Genomic DNA, 15286 nt, shown 5'->3' with positions numbered 1-15286 from the left:
ATTATCATTTATATAATGACAAACTCAAAAACATAATAATATGATGATTGAACTATCAAGCATTTGCAAAACGCTATTTTTTTATCAGTGATTTAACTAATGCAGTTACAAGGTCGAAATGAACATTTTTTTAAATATTTTTATGGCACACAGAAACCGTTCCACAAGTGATTCATTCATCAACAGCGGCCATCTCATTAGGTCACATGACCATGTATCAAACAAGGTCAAGTCACGCAACAGATCTAAGAAGGAAACTCCTAAAAGTCAAGCAAAATCAGTTCCAGTCACTAGAATGGTGGGTATTGAAAAATTACTGATTGGTACACTATTTTGATTATTATTATTATGTAGGCTAATTTGCTTTGTTGAAACAGCATTGTATTTCTTTATCCATTCCTTCCTGTTGTTTGTTCTTGTATTCAGTCTTTGGATGAAGATGAGTTGAACTATCAGGTTTCCAGTATTAAAGATGAATTAAATGACATCACAATAAAGAAAAAGGTAATGTTTTCATACATCAGTCAAATTAGTGGATAACTTATAAATGCATTAGTATAATATTAGTGTATAGCATTATAAATGCATTAATGCATCATATAGTGTATAATTAAATGCATAAGTATATTATTGTATAACATATTGTAAATGAATTTAGTACATCAGTGTATAGCATAAAATACAGTAGTTAGTAGTACATCTCAGTGAATAACATATAAAATGAAACTCATTAGTGTAGTGTATAACATATTGTTCAATAAACAATGATTATGCATGCACATAATAATATATTAGTTTATTCAGAAGGAATTAGTTCATCCATAGTTTATTATTGAACTAAAAATCTTGACGTTTCAAGTACCGTCATCTGGGTATCTTGGATGCAGACTGATGAGATATATGAATAGGATATACTATTACTACTAGTCTAAATGTGATAGTAGTAGTAGTCTGTAGACAGTAGACTATGATGATTATTATGCGTTATTTTTTAATGAAATGAATTTGTCGAAAATAAACATATCAATGATTAATTTAGTCATTACTTGAGTGTTCAACACTTCAACCTTATCCAATGTTTCAAGACTTTTGTTTTTGCGCTTTATTAATTTTGAAACCATTTACCATTAAACCAATATATTTGTTAGATTTCGGAATCAACACAATCTTTAAGTATATTATTGTTTTGATTCTTAAAATATGTAATCTATGTTTTAGTTTTGAAGTATTTAGATAAAGACAGTTATAACAATTCACAATAAAGAACAATTTTACAAATATTTTCAGTAAACGACAGGTAGAAAATTAAAGAAAAAATTGTGTGTAATAAAAGATTAAGAAAATAATTACCGGTAGAAAAAATAACAAAATTTGTTGGAAATAAACAAAACAAAAACAAAGGTTAAATAATGATATATTAGCTATTTTATTGTAGAAAAAATATTTTTCTTTGAAATATTATTTTTAGTTATCATAGAATATTTATTTAAATAATTTCATTATCTTGAAATTGTGAATAATATCTTTAAAATAGTTTTTTTATAGTGTATATTGTTTATAATAAAATAAAATGTAAACAATGATTTGTCATCTATGTTTATCTGCTTTTCTAGATTGCTTTAGGAGAGTTAAAGATCTTATTAGACTCTGTGCATCAAAACAAGTCCGAAATAAAAAAAGCAAATGAAGTCGTACGTCAACACCAAGAAAAGGCAGAAACAGCACGGTAAAAAAAGCAGTGTTTGTTGTTCTTTTTAAATATGTTGGATTAAAGTTGTTTATTAACATAGTTGCTTACAATTTGAAATGGCTTGCGTTAAATTAAACTAAATATTGTTATAACTATTTTTAATAACAACAATGAATTTTAGCTATTGACCAAGATCAGTTTTAATACTAACTAGAAAGCCACTCTGAGAGTGCATACCTCCGCCTACTGTAAAATTCTCCTACATAAGATTTCTCCGGGAAAAAATATATAAATTGATATATATTTGTGTGTGTCTTAATGCTGTTTGTGATTTAGGCTAATATCACTACAAGCATGTGTATGCGAGTTTGGCGTAATGGTTATGTAACAAGCCTAGATTCAGTTGACTAACAATAGAACAGCAACGCGAAAATTGAACGAGTGAATTTGAAAAGAAATAGGTTTTTTAAACTACTCTCATCAAAAAAGGTGCACATTAAATCAAATTATGTTTTAAAATTACAAATCACCAATTATAACTCTTGCCTCTTGTAGTTTTTTGGACAAGTAGTTCTCGAGAAAATGCAATTTCAGTTTACTTGTTACTTTAAGACTGCTCGCCGGCTTTTGAAAAATTCTGTCCTATCTTTTAACACTAGCAGGTCTGAAAAGTATACTAAAAAGTGGTCCAGAATTGGGACCATGGAATGGTCCTTGACCACATATCTATCTGTATATTTATTTTGGTAAAGATCTTGTAATTACTTTTTAAGTAATCCTGCTAACAAACAAACAAACAAACAAACAAACAAACAGACAGACAAACAAACACATGCAATCGATTACATATACCTCATTGGCGGAGGTAAATAATGCTAGTCTTATATAGCGCCTAATACAATGTTTCTAAGCACTTGACTTTATATGAATTACATCATGGATAAATATAGATTTGTTGTAGATGTAGTAAATAAAAATAGCAATATAAATGTTGTCAGGTCGGAGCTTATGGTGTTGGAGTTTCAGCGCGACCAAGCACAACGAGAATTGCGAGATGTTGAAGAGGAGACAGCCGCTAAGGGTAGAACACTACAAGAACTTGATAGAAGATCATCTCAAAACAGCCGCGAAGATGTCATGATGTTGGGCCTTTCAAAGTCAGAGGTATAAATCACTTTATTTGAACCTACAGTACACCCCAACAATCACATCAATCCACTTGGTATTTGGTGTTTGTCCTCTTGAATACTCCTCAAGCAAGTCTGACAAAGATGCCTTGGGGAGTGGCTTGATATTGTGTGTGTGTACATACACACCAAATGTCCCCTGATACAACTCCTATCTTCTGCTTTCTAAAGTATTTTTCTAAAATAGATGTTATGATTTAAAATAACTATAATTAAATTGTAGATAATTTCTGTGGTCCAAGAAAGGGATGAACTTAAAGAGCGATTATGTAAGAATGATGCGGTAACATCGGATCTAGAAAAAAATGAGTTAGCGAGACAACTGAATCTAGCTAAACAAGATTTATTTTCTGAGCAGAAAACATCTAGGGAAAAAATGGAAAAACTAACAGAGGTAACCTTAACTTAATTCTGAGTTTTTTATGTACTGTAAAAAAAAAATCCTTAAAAAAAATTGATAAAGCATTATCTTATATTGATTAATGTTATACATTTTATATTTTTTAATTCAATACATTTTAATAGAATGTTGAGTATTCTTGTATTGTTCAAGCTATCTGGATGTTGTTTGTGTTTAAGTTACTAAAAATAGATATTATGGATATCACTTGTAATTGAAAAAATAATCTATTTTTATATAAATACATAACTGTGAGCTATTAAGTTTTTATTTTTAAATTGTTCAAAGACATGAATTAATGTTTTTCTGTTTCTTTTTTTATTGTATTAATTTGTTTTTTATATAATATATTTATATATGTATATTTATTGTAGGATTAAACTTTTAAAGAGAGGTTCTTTGTTTGTAACAACATTTTAATTTTGTTATTTTTTTTGTCTAAGGAGCTTGAAGAACAGCTTCATAAAATTGAAGAATTAGAATACACCCATGAAGAGAAAGTAAGAGAATATGAAGAAAAAGTGAATGATCTAGAAGACAAAGCAATGAAACAACTGGCTGTAAGAAACATGTTTGTTATTTATTATAAGGAAGTATATTGTTGTAACAAAATACATCACAATATTTTGTAAATGTGTTTCTATTCCGATGTACATTTATTTATTATTTTTATTCAAGTGGACTTGAAGATTCCCTCTTATTACTTGCAGTACAATGAACTTTCAGAACGTAATGCTCTAATTTAATTTTTTAATTTTATGTTTAATCTCTTCATCATCAGGAGAAAAATGCATTAATAGAAAATATGGAGAAAACTCATAAACAAGAGAAAAAACAGATGGAGAAAGGTTACACAGAAAAAGAACAAAAGATAGATGCTCTGAATAAAACAATTAAAGATAAACAAGAGGTGTATGATGCTCTCAGAGACAAGCTCTATGCCCTTCAGGAAGATTTGTCAAAATCACAGGAAAATGGTAAACAGATTCTTCAAGAAAAAGAACGGGTTGAGAAATATAATGAAATTAACAAAGAAACTGCTTTACTGAAAATGAGAGACAACTTATTAAAGGAGAAAGAATCTGAGCTTGGAAAGGTAGGCATACACATTTATAGTGTGTCTATGGTTTTAGAATAAGTGTTTAGAATAGTGAAAATGATCTTGTTAGGTGTATTACTACTATCTGTTATGATCTTCAAATCTCTTTACTAAATGGGAGAAAATCTTATTTTAGTGTGATTTTCCATTTTGTACTGTTTGTCGTATATATAGAATTTTTATTCTGAAATAAAGTGATCAATCAATCAATCAATTAATTAAATTAGCTTTGTGGTTTGTATAATGGCTCTATGATTAACCTAGTATTTAGAAACACATTTTATTAATTTGGCAACATTTTGTTCATTTTCAGTTGAGACAAGAGATGGTGGCAACAAGACAAGATATTGTAAGGAACCAAGAGGAAACATTTAAGCAACAAACAAACAAATATGAAGAAGACCTCAAGGTACAGTTCCAGTTTTGTCAAGTTTTAAACACTTCCTCCTGTGGGTTGAAAATCCTATTGTATATAATCATGGAGCTATAAACTCCATGATATAATACAGTATTGTATACTGATTTGCGCAAGGATATTCACAACACTTATGAATGAGTTGATTAAAATACCAAACTACTCATCATCATAACACTTATGAATGTTGATGTTTTAGGAGAAAGTAGAAGAGATTGATCTACTGAAGTCTAGACTACAAGAACAGGAGAAGGCCACCAGGGGACTTGGAGAGAAATTACGCAAGGAGGCACTTGACCAGGTAATAACATTAATCTGGCTAATTACTAACATGGAGGCACTTGACCAGGTAATAACATTAATCTGGCTAATCACTAACATGGAGGCACTTGACCAGGTAATAACATTAATCTGGCTAATCACTAACATGGAGGCACTTGACCAGGTAATAACATTAATCTGGCTAATCACTAACATGGAGGCACTTGACCAGGTAATAACATTAATCTGGCTAATCACTAACATGGATGCACTTGACCAGGTAATAACATTAATCTGGCTAATTACTAACATGGATGGTGTGTACTTGTTTTTCTTACTACATATAACAACCATTTTTTTTAATGTATATTGCAAAATATTCCAGCAGCTTTTCCATGATTTTCAAATTGCTTTATATATATATATATATAGATTAAGAATGCAATTAAGAAAGAACGGGAAATCTGGGAAGACGAGTCTAAAAAGTCATTAAAGAGAGAATTGATAAAAAAAAATGATGAAGAGAGATGGGCAACAACACAGTTGAAGGCGGATATTGCTAAAGAAAAGCAATACTCAAGCCAGCTCCAAATTGCTATCAATTCACTAAAAGATGTGAGTCATTATTATCCTTTCATTGTCATAGCTATATATCCATGTGGTGCACTTGATCATTTAAATTTTAAAAGAAAAGCACATTTTCTAATTTGACTTCATTAATAGTAAGCATTGCTTCTATATTACTGGTCATTTATTTATTATAAGACTGAAGGCAGTTGTGAAACATTCTTTACAAAAAGAATTCTCTCTTAACAAGTTATTCATAACTGTATGCAGAGCCATTTAAATTTTGTTTTTTAATTACAAAGCAGGTCATTTATTGGTCAAAGGTTTTTAGAGCACTCATATTCATGCTTCATGTCATGCACCATTTTTATCACAAAGGAATTGGACAGTCTGCGTCAAGAAAACCTGACAATGCATCGGCAAAAAGTAGAGGCAGTGTCAAAGATCAGAGAAGAAGCCCGTCAAGAAAGACAAACTGATCTAGAAGAGATGAGGCAGGAGTTTAATCAGGTAAAAGATCATTGTTGTCATCATCAATATGTTTAATTTTATCATTTATTTTACTATTGTGCACAAAACATTCTATTTAAATCAAGAAATAATCATGCATAAAGGTGCATTCACACTTTGTTTCACGGAAGGAAGATGGTGCCCTGTTGTTAAATAATTGAAAAAACAGCTCCGATGAAATGTGAATGTAGCTTAGCCAGAAAGCACATTAAAACACTTTTTTTTCCAAAAGTGTGAACTTATATACAAAAATCACAATCATTGCTTTCTGAGAACAAGATCATTGTTTTTTCAAATCCTAGCACAGAAAATGCTGTATATAATTCATGAGGTTCTTCAATTTAACTAACTATTTAACTATTACTTATATCAGCTCTCCAATGAAATCTACATCTCAAAAATATCTAGTTTTCTGTAAAATGTAATTGATCAAAATACAAATTGCACGTGAGTGAATAACTTTTCACCTTTATAAAGATAGTTTGTTGTGTAAACATACCATAGTAACAGTGGTCTGTTCGTGTCATGGGTAAATGCACTAAACACACATGTCTGTTTGTGAACACATTGTGAAGAAATGTGAGGGCTCAATTCATTGCCTATCATTGTTGAATGTAAACACACACAGATAGGAGACTCAAAATGATTTGTATTCTCTGCTGTTTTAAGATGTTGACCTTAGATTTGAGGTTTGACCCAATGCTGCTCAATGTTCGTTGAGTTGTTTGGTTTGTAAAGTACAACTGATGGACTGTAAAGACTCTTTGATATTATTCAGGATGAGTGGAGTTTAAGTTTGTGCTTGTATTCAACTTCATTCCATTTTGGTTTGAATTTTTTAAGTCAGTTTTTTAGTTAGAATAGAGATTTAATTGTTTTTTCTAATATAGTTCTAAATAATGCCTTCGTCAGAGCTCTAGAATATTTAAGTTGAATTTAATTTCAAAAATTACTCTGGTTGTTTTGGAAGAGTAAAAGGGTAGTTAAGTCAAACGAAGCTATATAAGTTTGTGTACTTATAAATTTGTAATGATCCATTAAAATGTAATTAATATATTGTTCAACAACATCTTTGTGCATGATTACCAAATGCTAAGTACTTTTATGCTGATTACATTCACTGGTAAGTGGTGCCTGTCCTTGGGATTATACAAGTAATTGTATTTCATTACTTATTTGCTTGAATTCTTTATAAGAGACATGAATATTAGTGTGGCGTTAGCGCCTGCTAGGGCCTTCTACTTAATGATAGTTAAGTTTACATTAATAATAGTCTCATAGCATAATAATTTATTAACTTATGATGATAAATGTACTTGATATAAGTACATTACTAATTATCTAGTGGTGTTACACATTTGGTGGCCACATGTCACCTCCTAAGCCCAGAGTGCTTGTTCAATTCTAGTGACTGCCATTTAATAGAAAATAAAGCATATTTCTTGTATATCTTGGTTTCCCAGACTTTGCATATATATAACTTCTCATAATTCTTACCTGTAAACTTAGAATGAGCTGTGTTACTCTCTCTGTTTTCCTATACTATTTAGAATGTGTTGTATATTATAAACATACAAATATTGTTTATGGTTTCATATTATTGGGAATATTAGAATGGAGTCGGCATCACCAGTTTCAGAAATAGCCTCTAATTCAGACGACAGCAATGGGCTAAAGAACAGCCAATCAGAAGACTGTAATGGTCTGCAAGAGAATCAAGAAAACAATCAACCATATTTCAAGGATACGCTAAAGACTGACCAATCACAATCATATACCAATGATAAATCAGAAAGTAGAAAATCAGAAAGTAGCCAATCAGATGCTACCGATGGTCTGCAAGATGGCCAAGACTTTATAAATGAAAAAGTTGATGAATATACAAAAAATGATGATAATAGCGGAGAAATGGGTGTCCATGATAATAAAAGCAAAAATTCCACATTTTGTACAAATGGAACTGCTTCAGATGATGAGCATATTCCATTTAATTCTTCAGATGATGAGCATGTTCCATTCAATGCTTCAGATGATGAGCATGTTCCATTCAATGCTTCAGATGATAAGCATGTTGCATTCAATGCCTTAGATGATGAGCATGTTCCATTCAATGTTTTAGATGATGAGCATGATGTTACATTAAATTTGAGTCAGGAGAAGCTAGACTCTTCCATTTCAACAACAAGTTGTTATGATCAAAGTGAACTCTTATTGAAAACTCAAATTCAACTGCAAAGAAGTGTGGACTTATTAAAAACATGTACAGAAGGATTAAGAGTGAGGATGCTTTGTCACATTTCAATCACTAAACGTTTTTATATTTAAAAATCTTTGCTTGCAATTTATAATTCAGTTGGCGTGTTATTGTATAGCAGCAGACCTACTGCAAACCTACACACTTCTGACTTCCACATTGCAACTGTCTAATATTTCCATTAATCTGATGTACAATACATTTTTTTTTCAGGAAAAGACAAAAGAACTACAAAAGTTGAAAGAATCTGAAAGAGCAAAAGATGAAGAAATAAAAATATTAAAATCAGAAATACAAAAGAACAAAGAACGTGAAAGAGAAGTATTGAGGGATTATGAGAGAACTAGCAGGTCACTAGTTATGGAAATGAATGAAGAATGTAAGAAAACTAGCCAAGCACTGGGTGTATCATCCAAGAAAGTCTTAATAGGGTAAGCTGTTCATTGAAAGTGGTCGATTTAACTCACCATATCAACTGTAAAAGAAAATCTAATAATTAGCCGATTTTTAATCATTTTTTAGCGCACATAAGGGAGCAATGACCAATGGCAAAACATCATCCAGTGGGTCAGACACAGAAATCTCCAGCAAAGTCCAGTTGATGTCTGCCCTTGGTAACATAAAAGGATGCAACGAAGACTTGCGCAACAAGCTGCAAGAATTAAAACAAAGTTTGGATAAACAAAAGCGCATCAACTTAAAAGCAAGTAAAGTACGGGTATGTATTAATTGTTTTTAGTTTCAAATTGTAAGACTTGCATTCAGTAGAGTATTTGTGTATATTTGTTATTTATTACGTTTTGTTTTTCACTTCTTTTTTGACTTCAATTTTATTAGGAAAAGGAGAAGAAAAACAGATCTTTAGAAAGTTCTTCAAGTTTACAAGCGATGAAAGACAGACTAGATATGGTGTTTATTTATTTTTTATTTTAGTGGTATTATGTAATAAATTTGATCTCCATTTAATTCCCTAAATAAACTTTCAAAATAAAAGATTCAATGTTCTTCTGACATATTATTAGTTATTTTTTAGACAGCTTACTAAGAGTTGCTATTTGTAAAGTGGTAGATAATAATACTAAATAAATAATATAATATTAAAAGTGGATCCAAATTTGATTTCCTTATAAGAGATAAAAATGTCAATTTATATTCAACTTGATTTTTAAAACCTGTTGTTTTTTAGGATCATACAGATGAGATAGAATCCTTACAGCAGACTGTGGCCAAACTAAAAGCTACTGAATCAGCATTACAAGGAAGACTAGTTGAAAAAGACAAAGAGATGATACAAGTACAAAAAGGAATGACACTATGGAAGGAGGAAACAGCTCTCAAAATGGCAAAGAAGTTTGAGGAAGAACTTAACAAAGAATTACAGGTGTAAGTTTTTGATATTAGTACTAATTAATGAAAAGTTTTATGTGGATAAAACATTGGTATTTTAGCATTTGGTTATCAATTTTTAGTCACGTGCAACGTAACTATAGCTCACTATGTCGGTCGGTCGGTCACTAACTCAAAATTGAAAAAGTATTTATTTATAAAACTGCAAACAATTATATTTAGCAATATAAATTCCTATATAATGTGATCAGTTGTTGTATACCTAGAAATGTATAAAAGAGATATTATTGGAAAATGCATTCTAAAGCCGATTTGCCACTAGGCGAATTTGTTTGCGCGAATCAAAAGCGTCAGCTTATACGCATGCGCAGTGGAAAATTGGCTTTGAGAATACGATGTGGGGCTTTTGGGAATTGTTGTGTCCTCCCTCAATAGCCTCAATCAAATCTTCTCAATCGGTATCCATAATAGGGTCATCATCTATTTTTTTCTTTTTTTAGGAGGATGCAAGATTCACATCACACACCACTTAGAAGATCAGCAAACTCTGTAAGATTCTTTCATTTAATTAATTTATTCATTTACCTAGAAATAAATAATTATGCCATGTGCAGTCTTGTACTTTTCACGAAAAAAAGTGAGAGTTATTATATCACACTATCTTTGATATAAGATTGGTGAAGCACTTTAGTTCTTAATATTGATTGATTGATCATAAATTGAATAAATTAAATTGAAAAAAAAATAAAAAAATAAAAAAGGTGTTCAACTGTAGTTTTACTGAGTGCAACATACATCTAAAATGTATTGCCTATTCTTGTTTCTTACAGGACAGGAGTGCTAGTCCATCGCCACAAGACGCCAACACTGTCAAGTTACTAAGACATTTACAAGAAAAAATAAAGCTTCTACGTCATGAGAATGTAACATTGAAACGCGATTTGAACTCTAGTCACTTGTTGGTTGATGAATTAGAAACAGTATCAAAGGTGAGATAAAGGAAATATCATGATATTACCCCTGACTATTGTGGACAGTGTCTGAAAATATTCATCCAATTTGATTTTTAATTAAATTATGAGTTTGCAGAGATGCTAAATATATACTTAATACATCATATCTTTTACTTAAAATGTTAACACCTTAGTTAGACCAAATACCAAAACAAACCTAGAAATATATTTGTTTCAGTTTTTAATATTAATTTCAGAAAAAATGTATTAAAACTATTAAAAAAATACTTTAAATTATTTACTGATTGTTTTTCTGACAGCTGGAAGACAAGGAACAACAGAGGAATGAACTACGACAAAAGGTAACCTAATACATATCTGTATCTTGTATTCAATATGTATTCTGTTGGTCAGTGTCTTGTCATATTTGTTTGTTTTATATTTATACTGGGCGACCTCTTCAGTCAAAGACTGGTCTCTCAGAGGGTGATACACCGGGGTAACCCTCTACTCATCTCGGAAGATGTACTAGGTTCTTTAAAGTGCACAGTTGTGTACACTGGACCTACGGTTTATAGTTCTTATCCGAGAAGAAAAGTCATAGAAAGACATTCTGACATCTGATTGGTCAGTTTTGGCTGTTCCAAGTTACCCCATGGTGTGAAATATTAACACTGTAGTGAATGGTTAACAAAACTATGAATACACCATATACCTGTTAGTTTTACTCCAGTCAGCAGAGGGAGTAAGTTAGTTTTACTCCAGTCAGCAGAGGGAGTAAGTATGTCATATTAAACCATCCCTGACAAACAGAATACAGTAAACGCCCTCATGCTGGGTACACTTCTAACAGAATACAGTAAAAGCCCTCATGCTGGGTACACTTCTAACAGAATACAGTAAAAGCCCTCATGCTGGGTACACTTCTAACAGAATACAGTAAAAGCCCTCATGCTGGGTACACTTCTAACAGAATACAGTAAAAGCCCTCATGCTGGGTACCTAACAGAATACAGTAAAAGCCCTCATGCTGGGTACACTTCTAACAGAATACAGTAAAAGCCCTCATGCTGGGTACACTTCTAACAGAATACAGTAAAAGCCCTCATGCTGGGTACACTTCTAACAGAATACAGTAAAAGCCCTCATGCTTGGTACACTTCTAACAGAATACAGTAAAAGCCCTCATGCTGGGTACACTTCTAACAGAATACAGTAAAAGCCCTCATTCTGGGTACACTTCTAACACTTTTCTGTTAAGGAGGGATCCATTCAGATACCCCTACTATTTGCACATTTTCTTTGTCCCCGTCGAGCGAGGGTGTCCCTTTAATGGTGGTTCTACAGTATTGAGAAATTGTACAATAGTGCACTTTATAATTCAGTACTTTCAATCAATCAATCAATCAAAAAACATTTTTCCTTCATTAACAAACATAAATATATGCTGAAAGTGCCTACAAACAATATTATTAATAGGTTAATAGGTACAATTACAGCATTTCTGTAGGCTACATAAAATCACTACAAATAAACTAAACAAAATCTGAATAAATAAATAAATACAATTTTTTTGTTTTGTTTTTATTTTCTAAAGGATTTGTTGAAAAAGCATCACAGTGTTCCTAAACATTCTCATAGCTACGGAAAATTACCATGAAGACCATGAAGATAATTGATAATTTGCATTTCTGAGTACTATAATGTTTAATGGCAGTGGTATTTGGGAGCAAGGTAAGGCCTACTGTACAACGTAAGGTAAGGCCTACTGTACAACGTAAGGTAAGGCCTACTGTACAACGTCAGATAAGGCCTACTGTACAACGTAAGGTAAGGCCTACTGTACAACGTAAGGTAAGGCCTACTGTACAACGTAAGGTAAGGCCTACTGTACAACGTAAGGTAAGGCCTACTTTACTACGTCAGATAAGGCCTACTGTACAACGTCAGATAAGGCCTACTGTACAACGTAAGGTAAGGCCTACTGTACAACGTAAGGTAAGGCCTACTGTACAACGTAAGGTAAGGCCTACTGTACAACGTAAGGTAAGGCCTACTGTACAACGTAAGGTAAGGCCTACTGTACAACGTAAGGTAAGGCCTACTGTACAACGTAAGGTAAGGCCTACTTTACTACGTCAGATAAGGCCTACTGTACAACGTCAGATAAGGCCTACTGTACAACGTCAAGTTGAAACTGAATTGTTTTCATCAATCTTGTATTGCTTTCTGAACTAAGCAGTATTTTATTGTGTGAACTCACTTATGTCTTGTCTCCATACAAACAGCCAGAGATACAACATATCTATCAAGAGTACCTCAGAATAGAATAAGAACTACAAAATATCTATCAAGAGTACCTCAGAATAGAATAAGAACTACAAAATATATAAACCATTTTGGTTAACATTATGGATTCGTGTAAATTGGTATAAACATGAATGCATTTAGCTATGATTATAAATAATTGTACAAATGTAGTAATTTTAAGGATATGATACTGTTAAGCTGTCCATATGACCATTGTTATAAAATTAGCTACTAATTAACTTAGTCCACCAAAATTTGAAAAAGAAACTAATTATATAATAGTTTATTTTAAACAGTACTTTAGACATATTTGCTACAGTACTAAAACAAATAATATATGTTTAAACAAACCAGGTCCCATGTGACAATGTGTTTAGGAATATGCCTATGATACACCAACATTAATTTACCCTACATTTCTTAAAAAGTTGGTTCAATCAATTTAATGAAATAAAAGCAATATATTGATTGTCAGGTTTAAAGTTTGCATATTCATTTTAAATTGAATAATAATTTAAAATAATAAATAATATTCATTATTTAAAAAGAATCACGTTAACATTGTAATTTTGTATATAAAAGGTCGAAAAATAGCAAAAATATCGGGTTTTTAAAATTCCATTTGTATGCGATTGCTATATATGAACATATATTGCGTTATTATCTTATATTGCCATAGAAACCAGCTTTGTCGAAAAATGAAAGGGTAAAAAAATGCCAATTTTTCGAAAAAAAATCCTGTATTATAGTATAAGGATTTATTCGAAAAAAAGGCCAAAATATCGGGTTTTTAAAATACCATACGATAATATTGCTATATATGAACATATATTGCGTTATCATCATAAGTGCTATCGAAACCTGTTATGTGGAAAAATTTTCCAAAAATGGCCGATTTAGGACCCTTTTATTTTTTGACATAAATGGTTACTATTGCATAATAAACATGCGCAGAGACGAATAATGGATTCTGCGCATGTCAATTGTGCTATAGTAACCAGTTTTGACATAAATGGTTACTATTGCATAATAAACATGCGCAGAGACGAATAATGGGTTCTGCGCATGTCAATTGTGCTATCATAACCATATTTGACATAAATGGTTACTATAGCATAATAAACATGCGCAGAGTCGACTAATGGGTTCTGCGCATGTTAATTGTGCTATAGTAACCAGTTTTATCGAAAAATAAAAAGGTCGAAAATTTGAAATTTTTTTGGAAAAAATCCCTGTACTATAGTACAGGGAAATTTTCGAAAAATGGCCGATTTTCGACCCTTTTATTTTTTGACATAAATGGTTACTATTGCATAATAAACATGCGCAGAGACGAATAATGGGTTCTGCGCACGTCAATTGTGCTATAGTAACCAGTTTTGACATAAATGGTTACTATTGCATAATAAACATGCGCAGAGACGAATAATCAATTCTGCGCATGTCAATTGTGCTATAGTAACCCAGTTTTGACATAAATGGTTACTATAGCATAATAAACATGCGCAGAGTCGACTAATGGGTTCTGCGCATGTTAATTGTGCTATAGTAACCAGTTTCATGAAAAAATAAAAAGGTCGAAAATTTAAAATTTTTTTGGAAAAAATCCCTGTACTATAGTACAGGAAAATTTTCGAAAAATGGCTGATTTTCGACCCTTTTATTTTTTGACATAAATGGTTACTATTGCATAATAAACATTCGCAGAGACGAATAATGCATTCTGCGCATGTCAATTGTGCTATAGTAACCAGTTTTGACATACATGGTTACTATTGCATAATAAACATGCGAAGAGTCGACTAATGGGTTCTGCGCATGTTAATTGTGCTATAGTAACCAGAAAATTTGCAATTTTTTGGAAAAAAATCCCTGTACTGTACAGGGAAATTTTTGAAAAATTGCCGATTTTCGACCCTTTTATTTTTTGACATAAATGGTTACTATTGCCTAATAAACATGCGCAGAGACGAATAATGGGTTCTGCGCATGTCAATTGTGCTATCATAACCATATTTGACATAAATGGTTACTATAGCATAATTAACATGCACAGAGTCGACTAATGGGTTCTGCGCATGTTAATTGTGCTATAGTAACCAGTTTTATCAAAAATAAAAAGGTCGAAAATTGGCAATTTTTTGGAAAAAATCCCTGTACTATAGTACAGGGAAATTTTCGAAAAATTGCCGTTTTTCGACCCTTTTATTTTTGACATAAATGGTTACTATTGCACAATTAACATGCGCAGAGACGAATAATGGATTCTGCGCATGTCAATTGTGCTATAGTA

The 15286-nt window shown here is 31.6% G+C and overlaps 1 protein-coding gene across 1 annotated transcript; it reads left to right on the top strand.

Annotated features, from left to right (window-relative positions):
• The first annotated feature begins 99 nt into the window (after positions 1 to 99).
• Positions 100 to 13714, top strand: LOC140043949 (uncharacterized). The gene is made up of 19 exons (XM_072088444.1): positions 100 to 298; positions 427 to 504; positions 1614 to 1726; positions 2689 to 2854; positions 3101 to 3271; positions 3721 to 3837; positions 4059 to 4373; positions 4690 to 4785; positions 4991 to 5092; positions 5485 to 5667; positions 5998 to 6129; positions 8597 to 8814; positions 8906 to 9101; positions 9221 to 9292; positions 9570 to 9766; positions 10231 to 10279; positions 10561 to 10719; positions 11004 to 11045; positions 12281 to 13714. The coding sequence occupies exons 1-19, from the start codon at positions 119 to 121 to the stop codon at positions 12341 to 12343; spliced, it is 2649 nt and encodes an 882-aa protein (XP_071944545.1). The 5' UTR covers positions 100 to 118; the 3' UTR covers positions 12344 to 13714.
• Positions 13715 to 15286: the final 1572 nt, after the last annotated feature.

The sequence above is a fragment of the Antedon mediterranea genome, chromosome 3 (assembly GCF_964355755.1).
Source record: "Antedon mediterranea chromosome 3, ecAntMedi1.1, whole genome shotgun sequence".
Lineage (NCBI taxonomy): Eukaryota > Metazoa > Echinodermata > Crinoidea > Comatulida > Antedonidae > Antedon > Antedon mediterranea.
Note: the sequence above shows the minus strand (reverse complement) of the source record. Positions and strands in the feature narration are given on the sequence as shown.